A 15,982-nucleotide genomic window follows, 5' to 3' on the forward strand; every position below is an offset into this window, starting at 1 on the left:
ACATAGTGAGCTAATGTGTACACTTGAACCACATGGTTTCAAAGTAACACAGGACTGACCAGAATCCAATTTAAGCAACATTCACGCACTTGCACCTCCATCAAGGGTAAGGCTTCTGCACAGCACAGCGGCCACCCCCATCCCGCCGCTGGGACCACCGTGCGCCTCAAGGAGTTTATGGAATTTCACCCACCTTGGATGGAATTCCAAACCTAACTTTTCTCTCTAAATGTTTTATTCTCAAGAAGGGACTTCAAAGACTACAGTTTCCTGTTACTTGTCAGGTAGATTTTCCACGTCAAAACCCCACCAGAGCTTCCAGGGGCTGTGCCACCCACAACTCAAGTTCTGCAGAGAAGCCGCCAGTGGGACAGGAAACAGATGGCTCCTCCGCCATTTAAGTTGGGGGATGCCATGTGAAAAAATTCAATCAGGTACTGCATGCGACGCAGTACAGAGGCATGCAGAGTAAACTTCAAGAGACGGGCTGCACTGGGCAGAGCGAGCCCCGTGAGCGGGACGCCTGCCTCAGCAACCGGCACTCTGCGCGGGGTGGCACTGTGGGTTACCTCTGAACTGAGCAACAAAAGCCAGCCTTGAGAGAGCACAACTTGAGAGAAAGGAACCACTGGTCATGGCATTCTAGTCTGAGAGCTTGACCATACCTGATAATAGAGGGGGGCCGTGCCAGGCTCCGGTGGGTATGGCGAGGGGTAATGGGACTGGTAGCCATCATACAAGGGTCTGTAATAGTAGTAAGATGCCAGGTCTGGAGGAGGCGGCTGCAGCCAGTGCTGGTCTGACCGCACGGCTGCCTGGCTCGAGCTGGTAGACACGACCGACGCGCTGGAAGACCGAGGTGGCCGAGGCGGCAGTGGCTGACCTGCGTCAGCTGGAGCTGGGCTTGTGGGTGGTGGGACCGAGTTCTGGGGCTGTCCCTGCACGGGTGGACCTCCTGGGTTTGAAGGATCTGTACATGTTGCTTTGGGCCCTTGTGGGGGAGGTGGTGCTGGCTCCTGCTGGGCTCTCTCTGGGCCACGCTGTTCCTGAGCGTCTTTTGTCACCTGTTGGTAGAAATGGTTTGAGTTATGTGGCCCTGGCCCAGGTTGTCTCGGATGACTGCTGACGGTGTGCTGACAAGCAGAGCTGTCAGAATGGGATGGGCTATACATTCTTAGAGGATTTTCCAAAGTCCTATTTAGTGTGAAGTCTAGGGCTCCAGAAGTTTCTTCCCAATGACTGGAGTGATCTGCCTTATTACCAGCAGGTACCGAGGTAGCGTTTGCAGGTGGCACTAACATCACGCCTGTGCTTCCAGCAGGGCCACAAACCAACTCGGGAAGAACGTTCTTTGCATTATCAATCTTCTGGCTTTCTGAAAGCAAGTTCTTTGGAACTGGATGAGGCGGTGGCTGAACCAGCAAATTAGTAGATTGATTAGAAACTATTTCCGAAGTACCAGGAACTTGTGGAAAACTACTGTGCGTGAGACTATTAGGCAGAGGTGAGCGGGTGAGACAGCCGGCCACGATCCCAGACACAGGAGCACTGTCTCCAGAGTCTCCCCCCACAGCCCGGCTGCTTGCCGAGGGTTTATCCCCCACCAAACCATCTCTCCAGGGCTGATTCTTCTCATTAGGACTCGATAAGGACACAGAAAAATTAATGGGCTGAGCCAAATTATAGCTTTGATCAGGCTGGGCAATCAAGACTGGTTGATTCTGCAAAGATTCAGTGGGCGGTGAGGATAACAGACTGGCATAGCCAGAACTTGCCTGTGACGGGAGGGCCTCCTCTTCTCCCATCTTGGGAGGGTTCTCGAGGTTCTCAGAAGCACCAATGCTGTCCCCACTGTGCAGAGGGAGGCCAGAGCCTGGCTGCTGGGACTGCAGAGCGGACGCGCCCTCATCTGGCGGCTGGATCACTTCGGATGGCTGTGGTTTCACAGGCACGTGCAACGCAGGAGCAGCTGGGGCTAGAAGGACGTTGCCTCCAAAATCTGGCAACTCGTTCTGTGCCCACAACGTTGTCACTGGGCTCTCACACTTCACGGCTCCCTGGGCTCTGGCCAAAGGCCTTTTCTCAGCTGCCAGGGGCACAGTTTCCAAGGGCGGCCCCCCAGCATGTACGAGCCCGTACCCGGGCTCCACAGGTATGGAAAAGGGCGGAGAGCAGGCCTGGAGTGTGAACAGGGTCTCCATGTTGTCCGGTGGCTGCTCCAGGTTGCCGGGGGAAGTGTCGGGTGGGGCAGCAGCGGGTCTGCGCTGCTTCTGGTGGGCAATGGTCCCTCTCACCTCACCCACCACGTTGGCGCGATCGGCCTCGACGGGTTTTACTCCAACTAAGTGGGATTTCACTGGTTCAAAAGAACTATTTGCACTTGTCTGAAATATTCCAGTGGGTTTTGGGGGGCTTGGGGTTGAGGTCTGGGACAGGCTGCTGCGGTGATTCTGGCTCACGGTGGTCTCGTTTGCCTCTCCTCCCACAGGGGAAGAATCAATTTGCTTAAAAAAACTCCCCGAAGACTCATCTTCAGGTTTTCCAACTTCTTGCTGAATGAAAGTGCCTACGTCTTGGGGCCTGGCTGCACTCGAAAGATTCCTGTGGCTCTTGCTGCTGTAACCGGATGACACGCTATCAGACCGCACAGGGTGTGGCGTTGAATCCGGGGCCTCGAGATTTGGACCCCCACCTCCAGCGTGGCCCACAACACCGAGCCTGGGGACGGCTGGCCCAGGAAGGGGCCCGTATCTGACCTGATCGCTTGGGGAGGAAGGGTCCAAACTCAGGGGCTCACTTGGCAGAACTTCTTGATTCTGAATGAATTCTAGGTCTTCCACATTCTCAGACTGCGAGCTGCTGGCTGCGTGCGCCCCCGCACTTGCTGCACTGCCCCACGCAGCAATGGCAGCACTGGCCGTGGTGGGTCGATCAGGCTGGGGGCCTGCAGACTGAGAAAAATAAGGTTGCGGGTGTCCTCCCTGCTGCGTGGCCTCACTGTTGGAACCTTTGGGAAGGGCCTGGTAAATGCCGCCTGCTCCCACATGTACAGGAGGATGACCAAGCGCGGGGCTGGGGGAGAAGCCGTCGAAGTCAGACTGACCAGCAGAGCCTGTTTTTTCAGATGAGAGGTTCTCCTCATTTTCTGTCTCCCCACCTTGAAAAAACATGGAGAGAGCCCCCGAGTCCACTTCTGACAGGGCTCGGCTGGTCCCAGCCCCTGGGGGGTAGTGCAAATGGCTTTCTGGGCTATTTCCCTGAGCGAGGGGATTAACGAGAGCAAGGTCTGGCAACTGCTCTTTATTCACTCCTGGACTTGGCCTGAGCTCCTGGCTCGCCCAAGTATTCCCAGCCCTAGAATTTTGCCTGAATGCATTTTCAGGATCAAAATTATTTGTTGAATGGTTTCCACTTTGCAGGTAGGCCACCTCATTGCTTCCATCACTGGCTAAGGGTCCTGGCAAAGACACCAGTGAGCTGAGCTGCTCGTGGCCAGGACCAAGATGCGGGTTGGATGGAGCAGGGAACTGAGAAACGATGGAGGTATGAGGCACCGCGTTCTGAACAGGTCCTTCTGGGCGGGGCCAATAATGTTGACCTGAGGGTTGTGGGCCTCCCTGCCCGGGTCCCCACTGCCCTGGCATTTGCTGACGAGGCTGAGGGAAGAAAGGGGATGGTGCTAACGCCGCAGCACTGTCGTGCGGGTTCTGGCTACTCAGGAGCCTATCAGGCCCAAGCATATTTGTGTGCGGATGGCCCCCGTGAGAACTGTCAGCACCCGCTCCTGGAATGTACTGAGAATATGGCAGAGTCTGAACTTCGGGTTCTGAGCTGGGAGCAACCTCAGCACTCCTGTTCACCTCGGGCTCCGATGGTGCTGAAGGGGTCAACACACTGGAAAACAGACTGCCATCTGCTCTGGGCTGCGACACTGGTCCTTGGGGGGTATCCCCAGCATCTGTGTGAGGCACAGGCAGACCAGGGCGCTGAAGGAACGCTGGTGGGCCCGGGCCTTGCAGAATGGGCGGGCTGCTTTTGGACGAACCGCCTAACGATGTATTTTGTAGCGCCTGTCTACTAAAAGCAAACGGATCGGTCACTGGCTGCAGTGGGCAAGTTATTGGAGTCACCGGTGCGTTGTTGTTTGCCTGTCTTCTATACGGTCTGTTGGACCAGAACATGCTCTGAGGAGTCCCAGCTGGAGGTGGCCCAACCACGCCTGATGGGGCTGCCTGGGGTGGTGGCTGCATGATTGATCTTCTGCACAATTAGATGCTCCTTACGGATAGAAGCAGGATATAGGTTCCTTAAGTTGAACTGAAAAGGAAAAAGAATAAATTAGCATAAAATCCATATACTCAAACTCCCAGCCAGAATTAGGAAAACCAAAAAAAACAGCGAAAGGCTGGAAACAAGAGTTTGAGTCTTCAGTCTGGGGGCCTGCCGCTCCTGCTCCCACCCCCCCCAACCCCCACCCCCGGAACTGTGCCCCAGAGGGGCGGCTGCTACAAGGGCTGCTGAGTGCACAGGCAAGAACATGGGAGAACACCAGACCGGAATGCAAACGTGAGCTGTGCCCGGAGCTCACTGACTTCACACAAGTCACTGCCTTCTCTGCATGGCCCAGCTGAATACCCACATGGAATGCTGATGCCTCCGTGATGCCCTCACCGAAAGGGCAGAGACGAAGCACAACCAAACTGCTGATCGGATTTACTGCCAGGCACGCTGATACCTCCCCATAAATTATCACCAGATCCCGAAACAGCCAACTCCTCTAGTAAGACTGCATATCATACTTCTCACACAAGTTCATATTAGCTCTTGAAATGAAAACAAAAAGTTTAAAATCTTTATTTCCATTATAATGAAAGAGCATTATAAAGTACAGAGTAATACAAGCTGCAAAATCTAAAACATATAAAAATGCTTTTTATGCCCCATGTAAAAGGCCTCACTTTCTGTGTGACGACTGCTTGAACGGCATTAGCAGAACAAGCTACCTCTGGCTGCCAGAGCTGTAACAACTATGCCCGGAATGAAAACCCCAAGTAAACTTAAAGCAGCTTTAAAACTGACCAACTGACTCGATTCAAAAATTTTCAATAACAGACAGAGTGCCAAAACTTTTATAGAAAACAAAGGGGCAAAATCATCTTTACAGTGTTTTTTCGTAGCTGGTGCTAGTGGTGGTTTTTTTTCTAAATAAAATACATTACGTATAATCTCGAACAGTTAACCTGTACTTCTAAGACAAAAACCCAGATACTGTCTCTTTACAAGGTCTTTTTCCATGTGTAAATCCTTCCCCCTAGTGCCACCCTCACAAACAAATAGGATAAGTTTAGCTAATCACGGGGTAAGTAAACACCAGAGGGAGAAATTGTAGAAGGACTCTAGGGTGTAACCCACACGTTTCTGCATATGTACAACATTTTTGCTCTTGGAAATCTTTCTGAGAGCCAAATACAAGAACACACTTATGAATGTGTTTTAAGTAAAGCTACTTACAAATGAAAGCTCCTATGACTCTCTGGAAACTAGTCCTAGGAATGTATTAATTCACTACCATTACTGCCCACACATGCCCTGTCCTAGGCCAACAGGGAACCCTTCTGATGGAAGAGCACTTTGAAACTCACTCAAATTTAATGGACTATATTAGGAACAGCATTGGAGACCTCATTGGGTTATAAGCTAACATTTCAAAACAAAGAACATTTACACCTCAGCTTTCTATGGAGAGAGGACAGGCAGAGCCCTTCCTGTCATCTGTGCAACAGAGGCTCCTAGGACAACCTCAAAGGCACAACGTCCTCCTGGTAAGGCTTCGGCAGCGGACCCTCACCGTTCTGAGCAGCTTTAAAAAAGAAAAACCACACATGGCAGAGGCCCAGAGGATTACACAGCAGAGGTGTGACTGGGAGAGCACGGCTGGGTGTCCCGCTGAATGGCCCCAGGGAACACCCCTTGTCTTTCTGTGATCCTGTCTCTTCATCTGTAAAGCACGAAGCAACAGGACCATTTCTAAGGTTCCTTCCGGGTTTCATCTTACAAAGTTCTATTCACATCCGATTCTAGGACCTTAATCCCTACTGCAGTTTAATAGGGAAATTTTATCAAAATGTAAATTTCATAGGTTTATACGTACATGTTTTCCTTGAAGAAACTTCCTTTAAAAACTATTTTCTCAACTCCTGGACTAAGCACCATTTTATAAGCAAACACTATCACTTCCCTATAAAGTAGAATCCCCTACTCTCCGCCCAACCCATAATTGAGAGCTTTTTACCAATATGCCAATTTCATTCGGAACAATCTTGAACATGAACATTATCCTTCTGATCTTTTTTCTCTATTCACAAACAGAAAAACTGCCTATCATTTCTCTCCTGACCCCAGGGAACTTAATTCCAGCCAGGAAGTCAACCTGTACCCTCAAGACATCTAACTTTAAAAAAGGCACCACTTCAGAGAGACCAGCTGCTTTTCTTAAAGATGCATTACTCATAAACCTAGCCCTTCAAATAGACTGCCTTGTATCTCTGGGAAATAAGTTAACACAACCTATTTCCAAAGTAAATTCCTGACTGTGGGACCGAGACACTTCAAGCCCACTCCTATCCTCTCAGAGCTGCTACCTCAAGCTAGGAGTGTGCAAACCAACTGGAGCGCCAGAAAGCCCCTGAGAGTCTACCCTTTGCCTATAAGCTCCCTCACAGTGAGTGTCGGTGTGATGTCCCTGTCAGACTATGGGACACTTCACCTAAAGACACCATAAACTCCAACCTTCCTAAGTACACAAACACATTCAGATGTTAAACAACAAGAAAGGTGAGTCTAAACACTGCTGAAAATGACAAAGATCATAAAGGAGGCACTGACATTCAGGAAAGAGTTTTACAGAAGCAAGAAGGAATCATTAAAATCGACACACTACCCTAAAGAAAGCTTTCCGGACGATTTTGGGACTTACTGCTATTTAGGGTGAATGAATCACAGGAACAAGAAGCAGCACTATTTTGCCTCTTGCCTTATTTTTGCAAGATAACAGCACCCAGAATCCTAAGAAACAGCATGGGAAAAAAAAACCCAAACCTGAAAGGAGCCTGGTTGTTCTGAAACTCACAAAAGTATCACTGTAGGAACAACTGTCTCTGACCTGGTTTGCTCCCTGCCATATCTGGGGGTGGGAAATACCACTCAGCTTAACATCTGCACACACCGGTTTAACACATAATATCTTACGCAGCTCAGGCCCAATCTCCAAGCCACTTAAAAGTGTTTTCAGCTGAAGCAATAAAAACTGATTTTAAATGGCTGTGATGTGCCCAGACACTCGACTGTAATACTTCCCCCACAAGAACTGTAATAATTTCATTCCATATCCCTCTAACTGGTAATGTAAAACCCAAGTGGCCGACCTCCGCTGCAACACCTCGGTCATTTTAACAGACAACAACAATGCGAATCCATCTCCTCACCAGCGTGGCTCAAGAGAAATCTCTCAACCAATGGGGACAAAACTACTTTAGAAGCTTCCAAGCAAAGGGCCGCGCAAAGCTACTAAAGAAATTTCGTACACGTTCGTACTCTTTAAAAACTTGCAGGTCTGGTCTATCTTCCAGCTATTCCAACACAACCCTCCATCCAGGCCACCAGGGCTAAGCCAAGTGTCAACACAGCTGAGCCCGACAGGCACTTGCCACAGAGCCGGCCATACCTGCGGGGTCCGCGTCAGTCTGACGAGGCGGGCAACAGAGGTGCAGAAGGCGACAGGCGGGCCGCGCGCCCGGCCCACCGGACCCACCCCGGCCCCGCAGGTCCCCACCCTCCCCCGGGGCCCCTACCCGACCCCTGGCGGTACCCGGGGATGCGCCGCCGTCCGCTCGGGGCTGGGCCCGGCCCGGCCGTTCCCCTCCGCCCGGCCCCGGCCCTCACCGGCGCGCCACAGGGCGGCCGAGACTCCCGCCCGGCCCCTCCGCGACCCCTGGGCCAGCCCCTCAGGAGCCGCCGGCGGAAGCCGGCCCGGCTGCGGCGACGAGCGCAGACACGACAGCCGCAGCAGCCATCTTGGCACATCCGGCTCCGGCCGCCGCGCCGCCGACGTGTCCGACCGCGACGTCAGCGCACGCCACGCCTGCCCACCGCGCCCATCAGCCCCGCCCATCGCAGCAGCCCCCGTGACGCTACGCCCCGTACGTTAGCTCCCCCTCCCGCCGGCCATCCATTCGCCCGCCCCTTTGGCCCCTCCCCTCACCTACGACCAATCTTTCGGCGTTCATCCCTTCGTCCCGCCCCCTTGGCCTCTCCCCTGCGACCCGCCCCTCTGCGACCCGCCCTTCGCCCACCTGCCGGGCCGGGCGCTCGAAGGACCGCCCAGAGACGTTGTCCTGTTTTCGCTGCTTCTTTCTCCCAGTCTTTTCTTGTCTTAGGATGGGAGAAGAGTTGGGGCTCTTCAGGCAGACCCAAGTGAAGGACCAGTCTTGAACGACCGAAGCCAGCGGGCGCTCCCGCCAAGAACGGCTACTCGATGCCGCCGAGAACCGGAGCGGCGCCCTGGCGCAGGCGCGACCCTCCCATTCTGCCGTTGGACTTCCTCCAAGGCTGGAGACAGGCGGAAGGCGACGCGCATGCGCGGGCCGCCACGGCGGGTTGCGCCTGCGCACCTCGCGGCGGCTCGCCGGTTGCCTGGTTACGACCACTGGCGGCTCAGGGTTCCAGTTCTGCCCGGGAAGTTCGTTCCGGTCTGCGCCCGGTCTGCGCCCGGCCCTCGGGAAGCAGAGCCCTGGGAATCGTCCCGTAGGCAGCCCGCGGGCCCCGGCCACGCCGCCCCTACGCGGCGTGGCCGCCACCCCCGCGCAGGCCCCGCTGCTCCCGCCGTCCTGTCCTTTCCCTCCGCCCGCCCGAGCCCCTCCGAGGCCCCGGCTCTTCCCCCGGCGGGCAGCGGCTCCGTCTGCGCGCGGTCGCGGCCCCCGAGCCGCGTGGACGGAAGCCAGGGCTCCGTTCGGCGTTCCGCAGCCGTTGAGCGGGTAGTGTGTGCAATGAGCGCCTTCCCCAGAGGCAGGCCGGGCTGCCGCGCCTCGCCTCCTTCTCCTCCCCGTGGCCGGCACCATCTGAGCCCTCCCGCGGAGGGTCTTAGGGACCACCGATGCTGCCGTGTGTATCCGCATTTTCCCAGTGAGGAAAAGGAGGTTCAGCAGGTGGGGAAGCAGTCAGCCAGGCCCGGCCCACTCACCTGCACACCTGCCTGGCAAGGAGAGGGGAGAGTAGCCGCCTGCCCCCACTTGCCCCAGCTCCTTCCAGAGGGCGGGAAGAGTGGCAAGGGTGCCCATCCGATGGCATCCACCCCGCCCCCCGCCCCCGTGGCCGAGCTCCCAGCGGCAGCTAGTGCAGCAGCAGCCGCGGAGGCCTGCCTGGGGTGGGAGGGCTCCCTGGTCACCTGTGGGACTCAGCAGCCTGGGAAGAAGGAAGGAGTGTGCTTCAGCTATTGTTTGCTGTGACGTTGGCAGGGAGCAGCCACGCTGTCAGGGCCCCAAGGGGTGCCGGGGGAGTTTCAGCCCATCTGACGTGGCCACTCTGCTAAGCTAACATTTGCCTTGCAGAAATCAAGGTCCCAACCTATTTCAACACAGAGTTAGCGTGTGCTGGAACTCAGCCCTGGATCCCGCTGCCCTTGATTAACTTCCTCTTGCACTCACTTTGTCCCAATACACCGCTCTGCAGAGACAGATGTCCCTGTTAACCCCCTTGAAAGGGGGGAACAGAGGTAAAGGTGCAAGGCCCATCCCCACCTCCCTGCTGTTAAGCCTCTGGAATGGAGGCCCTCATGTTCTTGGCCCTTGGTAGCCTGGTGTGCAGGAGAGGGGTCTAGGCCCACAGTCGAGCCAAAGGTCATGGAGGCTGGGCTCTGAGTCACAGGTCCACGGCGGTTAAGCTTCCTTGCCCTCCCTGACCATCACATCTTCACCAACCCGGAGTCCAGGCAGAGTGAGCACCTGACAACATACCGTTGATGCCTATACCAGAGCAGCAGGTGTGAACTGGGCGGTCCTGGGCCTGTCGGGCAAATGGGTGTCGGGCAACTGGCTACAGAGCACGCAGGGCCTGCACCAAGGGGGCATGCTGCCATGACCGCTGCTGCTGTCCTGAGGAAGCATCCTTCCCTTTGCCCGCTGCGTGTCACTCATTCTTTCTCCTCCTCCTCCCCGGCTCACAGAGGCTGCATACGAATGCTACCACCTCCCTGAAGGGCCACCTACAGGGGCTAGAGTCAGCCGCTCTCTCCTGAGGGCAAAGTTGTTAGTTCCTCATGCAAAGCTCCGTAACCGGAGCTGCAGTCCTGTTACCCAGAGCGCACCGGACACAGGGCTACACACTTGCCAGGACAATCGGCAGCCCCTCCCAGTAGCCTTCACTGTCCAAAGAAGGCTGCCACTGAGCACCTGCAAGGGGGGCTGGGCTGACCTGGGACGGAATCTAAGTACATGTTAGAGGCCAGGGTACCAAGAATGTCAAATGGCCCACTGATAGCTTTCTACCACACATAGAAATAACATTTGGGGTGTATTGAGTTAAATATACTATTAAAATTTATTTCATCTGTTTTCCCTTTAATGTAGCTCGTTGGAAGTTTAAGATTCCATACATGCCTGGCATATTCCCATCAGACAGCGCTGGTCTAGACACTGAACACATCGTGGGAGGGGGTCAGGGGCCCCCCCCTATGCAGCAGCCCCGGCCTGGGGCTGTAGCTCCCTAGATTGCGTAGCTGACAACCAACCATTTCAGTGATTGTGGAAAGGAGCCTTTGGAGGGGTGGCCACAGTCTCAGTGTGGGTGAAGGCTGGTAGCCCACGGCCATGAGCCTCCCCCCTCACTCCTCCAGGGCATAAAGTAGCTGCAGTGAAATGGTTTGTTAAGTGGATGCTTGTAGGGCAGTCCTGCTCCACACCAGGTGCTCTGCTCAGCCTCTGACTCAAGCCCTTGGTCCTGGGTGCTGAGGCTGGGGGCATGGGAGGGCCCTGCTTGACTGAGCCTGGAGAGAGCAAGGGGCTGCCTCCATGAGACAGGGTTAGCTGAGTGGTCCAGGGAAAAAATGGATTATGGCTTCAGAAGTGTAAAGAGCTGGCAGGGAGGGCTTCTGGAAGAGGAGGCCATACAAGCGAGCAGGTCTGAATGGAGAGGAAGCGAACATGAGTTCCTTCAGGAGAGCGCAGGTCCAGGACAGAGAGAGCTGGGTGTTAAAGCGTGCTCTGTGGCCGCCATGGTGTGGAACGGCTGTTGGTGGTGTGTGGCCAGGCCAAGCATAAGGAGAGGGCGGCACCTCCGTGGGGGCAGCTGGGGTATAAAGCCAGCACTCATAGAGCCATCCCAGACCCCTGGGGTGCCTTGCAAGAACAAATCCACATGCAAGCTAAGCGTGAGCACGGCACCGACTCCTGTCTTGTCTCCGCATCTGCAAATGTGCCTGGCACCTGGCAAGCCTCAGAGAACTTTTTTTTCTTAATTGTCGAGCAAAGTGCTAAACATGTAAGGTGGTATAAGTGAGAGGGGTGTCCTAGAAAGCACAGGAAGAATGCTAATTCCATGTGAGTCAGGCCACAGAGATTCAGAGCCCTGTTAGCTGCAGCAGGGCCCTGGAAAGAACTGAGTGAGACCTCTTTCATGAAACTGTATGTTGAGCCCCTACTGTGTGCCAGGCACTGCTAGGAGCTGGGACTGTGGGTGTGGGACTGACAGGCCGGGCCTCTGCCCTGGGGAGCGTGGACACTGGGCAGCTGCCCCACGGGAGCAGCTGGCAAGACCTTGGTCCCACCTGCTGGTGACAGGGTAGAGCCAGGGATGGAGGAAAAGACGCATTGTGGCTGAAGCAAACAGAAGGTTCCGTAGTGGCAGGGGCAGAAACCTGGAGAGTGGGAGGTGGCATCGGGCGGGTGTGCCTTGCCCTGGGCTCTTCAGGCCCTGCACTTGATTTCTGAAAGCAAGGAAACGCTCTGGGGCTCCCCACCAGGAGTGACATCAGTTTGGCCTCCCCCTGCCTCTGGCAAGGTGCTATTGAGAGCCAGGAGCCCAGGAGGTGGCCTTGGGGCCCCAGGGGAGCAGTTAGGCTGCTGGATCAGACTGGTGGGGAGAGTTGAGCCTCAGGTGACTCCCGAGGGCAGGACCCAGCTCTCTGTCTGCCAGTTGCGTCTGCAGCCCCCCTGCACAGCACCGGCACCCACACATCAGCCAAAGGAGCACACAAGGCAGGACGGCGAGAGCCCGAGCGTCTGTGGGGACTTGTTTCAGGCGTGAACTTGGAGGCCTGGGGGATTGCGGATTGGGAAGACAAAGGGCCGAGGTAGAACACAGAAGAACCCCAGATCTGCCCGTTTCCTAGTGCCAGGCTGGCTGCAGCACTAAACTCCCGAGCATTGACGTTGCTGTCTGGAAAGTGATGCTGCCGCGCCAGGGAGTCTCCTTGGATTGTTATGAGAACGTGGACCAGGAGAGTCACCAGCCCTGGCTCAAATGGGTGCACTTGGAAAAGTCACCTGCCTCTAGAAGCCCCAGCTTCCCCATCTGTAAAACGGGATGATAACACAGTGAAGGGAGGACCGTGAGCAATTTGTGAGCTGCAGACTAAGTGATGGAAATCCCCATGGGACCACCTGCTTGCCAAGAGGGGGCACTGGCTGGATGCTGCCAGCAGGGGGAGGCAGAGAGCCTCCTCCGAGTCCACGGGCCCAGCAAGCTGGCCTGGGGAACTTGGGCATCAGGGACACCCTGGGCTCCTGTAGGATCTGGCCCCGGTGCAGCAGGACGAACATCACCCCCAGATGCGGTCCTCGCCAGGGGGTTATTCATCTCCGGACTCCCCCTGCCACCGGGAGCAGGGTTGGTCTGCTGAACACAGCAGGTGCTCCATAAACCCTCCCTGAGTTGGGCTTGATGGCACAACAGAGAATGTGTATTTCTCGAGCTCTGTGCTCGGTGATTTCCTCCTCACATCTCTAGAGTCTGGAAAGTGTTTCTTTCCCATTAAGAACACCTGCATTCTGCATCACCCTGTCCCTGGCCGGATGTGGCCAGCGTCCTTCCCTTTTTTCTACCCTATAGACACAGAAACAAGGTAGAGAGCAAGTAACTTACTAAAGGTTACACTTTTCTAAGGCTCAATTTTTAAAATGAGGAAATGTCCAAACAGGGTGACTGAAGCTCAGTGTGGTGTGTTTACTTTGAGTGGAGCCGCATTCTGACCGTGGGTGCGATGCAATGTCATTGAAAACATAACTGGATTGGCGGTAAGTATGACCATAGAAAAGCATCGATTTGTGATAAGTGCTGATTACACATCGCAGGCTCTATGGTCCAGGAACATGTCCAGGGCTGTACGGAGAATGTTGAAAATCCAACCCCGAGATGCTTCGCACGGGCCCTATTGCACCGGGAAAAACGCTTTTATAGTACAAAAGCCGGGCGGGGAGGGCAACTGTGGCTACTGAATAGGGCTGCTGCCCGGCTGCAGGGAGACCTCGCAGGCGTACATGGGGAGAGCGACAGTGTTAGAACTCGTCCACCTGGACCACATTTCCTATTTGAAACACTTGGACAGAATAATCCTTTGGCACTGTGCCAGGGACCCCTGCTGTGGGGCGGTCCCATAAGGAGTGGCCCCAGGAAGCTCTCCAACCACTGTCCGTGGACAGCGCTGGGCTGTCCTCTGGCAGGGCTCCTGGGTGTGGTTTCTAGATCGCACCGGCCCATGAGAGACCCATCGCCGGTGTGCGGGGAGACTGGAGGGGCACTGGTGAAGGTGAGCCCCTCCACCGAGCCCAGTCTTGGCCCGCCGACATGCTCTGGAGGCTGCCGGTGGCCCACGGAGTGGCACTGAGCCTCGCGGGTGTCACAGCAGCCCTGCCAGTCTGTTTATTATTATTATTTTTTAAAGATTTTATTTATTTATTCGACAGAGAGAGAGACAGCCAGCGAGAGAGGGAACACAAGCAGGGGGAGTGGGAGAGGAAGAAGCAGGCTCCCAGCGGAGGAGCCCGATGTGGGGCTCGATCCCAGAACGCCGGGATCACGCCCTGAGCCGAAGGCAGACGCTTAACAACTGCGCCACCCAGGCGCCCCCTGCCGGCCTGTTTAATCTGTGGGCACTGATGCCGTGCCCTCCTTGCCCTGGCCAGAAGGGGGCAGAGCCACATTTGGGGCTCACCATGGAAGAACAAGGAGCAAGATGCCACACGATACTGTGTCTCGGGTTTCCTGGGCGCTGACGGGTGCCTGGAGGCCACCTTGGTGGTTGAAACCCGTGCCGTCCAGTGTGGCGGGCATGAGCCATGCGTGGCAGCTGAGCACGTGGCCAGTCCACACTGAGATGTGCCGAAAGCCCGAAACACACACTGCGTCTCAAAGACATAATATAAAAGGTGGGGGGTGGGGAGAATGTAAACAATCTCATGAACTGAGTATGTCGATTCCATGTTGAGATGCTAATATTTTGGATATTTTGGATTATCTAAGAAGTATATTAATAAGCTTTTTTGGTTTCTTTTCACTTTTTTAATGTGGCTACTGAGATGTTTAAAGTTGCGTTTGTGGCTTGCATTACATGTCCGCTGGAAGACACAGCACTGAAGAAAGTCCCCGGTTCAAACCAGCAAAGGAAGGAAGCCTCAGGCCAGCGGCGGCTCTGGTGTTGGGTTCGTGGCTTTGAGCGTTGCAGAGCGCAAGCCTCCTGTGGAGGGAGAGGGCCGGCGGGCTGGGGCTGCTGGCGCTGTGGCCCCTGGGACATGCCTTTGGCCCTGGTTCTTCTGCTGGGGCTGCCTTCACAAGGCTCCGAAGAAGCGAATGTCCTCCCTTCCTGGAGGCTGGCGGCTGAGCCCCGGGAGCGGGCAGGGCTGGGCTGGCTCCTGCTGGGGCCTCGTCCTGCGCTTGCAGACGGCCGTGTCCTCCCACGTCCCACCTGGCGGCCCCAAATGCGTGTCTGTGGCCTCATCTCCTCACAAGGACACCGGCCCGGCTGGAGTAGGGTATAGCCAAACAACCTCACGCTACCTTGATGAGCTCTCCCAATACCGCCCATCCCAAGGTCCTGCAGCCTCGGGTCTCAAGGTAGAAATTCTGGGGGGAGCAAAGATGAGCCCTAACAGATGACCTAAGCCAGGGCCGTGTCCTCTCTGGGAGGCCTGTGGTGTCCAAATGGGGATCCTTCCGAGGGTGGGACTGTCAGCATAGGCCAGCTCAGGGTGGACGTCGGGGAGTGAGGGCCAGGGTCGAGGGAGGGCCTGCTGGCTGTCGGGGCTCTGGAGTCAGGGAGCAGGTTTGGGCCCTAGGGAGAAAAACGGGTGGGACTCTCAGCCAGTGCTTCAGAGCCAGGCAGGTGGGGATGAGTCCCTGGGGAGGGGACTGCAGGGTGGGCAGGGTAGGACAGAGTCTGCGGCCAGCGGCTGGCCTCCCCCGGGCCCTCGTTCGCTGGGGCACAGGCAGGGCCCCGTCTCCCACATGCCTGGTGTAACGCTCCGAGGGCCCCTTCCTCCTCTGTGGGCTTCCTTCAAGCTGCCAGGGGCTCCGGCGACTCTGGGGAGCAGCAGGACCCCCAGGCCCACGCTGCCGCATCGGAGGATCCCACGACCCAACAAGCTTCTTGGAGACTTCAGACACCGCCGGGAGTTCTCTCCCTCTTCTAAAACAACACCTGAGATAAAACATAAACGAGGCCATTGTTGGAGTGGACGAATCGGTCACATTTAGCCCATTCAGAATGCCGTGCGACAGACACCCCCGTGCACCTCCACATTTCATGGCCCCACAGTTGCTCCCCAGACCCAGCGGGCAGGCCCTGGGGCCCCCACTCCGCCTTCTGTCTCTCTGGGCTCACCTGTTCGGGACAGTGAGGGGCCTTTGTGGCCGGTTCCTTGCACTCAGCCTCCTGTGGGTGACGTTTGGCCATGCTGTGCGTCGGGCCTCACTCCTCTTCAGGGCTGAATAATAT

At 55.8% G+C, this 15,982-nt stretch overlaps 1 protein-coding gene across 2 annotated transcripts in view; it reads right to left on the reverse strand.

Annotated features, from left to right (window-relative positions):
* SEC16A (SEC16 homolog A, endoplasmic reticulum export factor) overlaps positions 1–8,087 on the reverse strand; it is a 32,235-nt gene extending 24,148 nt beyond the window's left edge. Inside the window, exons 1-3 of one of the 2 annotated variants that reach the window (XM_040632205.1) lie at positions 7,942–8,087; positions 1,776–4,317; positions 666–1,064 (exon numbers count right to left, since the gene is read on the reverse strand). In XM_040632205.1, coding sequence (XP_040488139.1) covers positions 666–1,064; positions 1,776–4,250 — 2,874 coding nt within the window. In that variant the 5' untranslated portion in view covers positions 4,251–4,317; positions 7,942–8,087. Of the gene's footprint in view, positions 1–665; positions 4,318–7,723; positions 7,785–7,941 lie in introns of those variants that run through there. The other variant, XM_040632203.1, reaches the window with a different exon arrangement.
* Positions 8,088–15,982: the final 7,895 nt, after the last annotated feature.

The sequence above is a fragment of the Ursus maritimus genome, unplaced genomic scaffold, assembly GCF_017311325.1.
Source record: "Ursus maritimus isolate PB19 unplaced genomic scaffold, ASM1731132v1 scaffold_17, whole genome shotgun sequence".
NCBI classification, from domain to species: domain Eukaryota; kingdom Metazoa; phylum Chordata; class Mammalia; order Carnivora; family Ursidae; genus Ursus; species Ursus maritimus.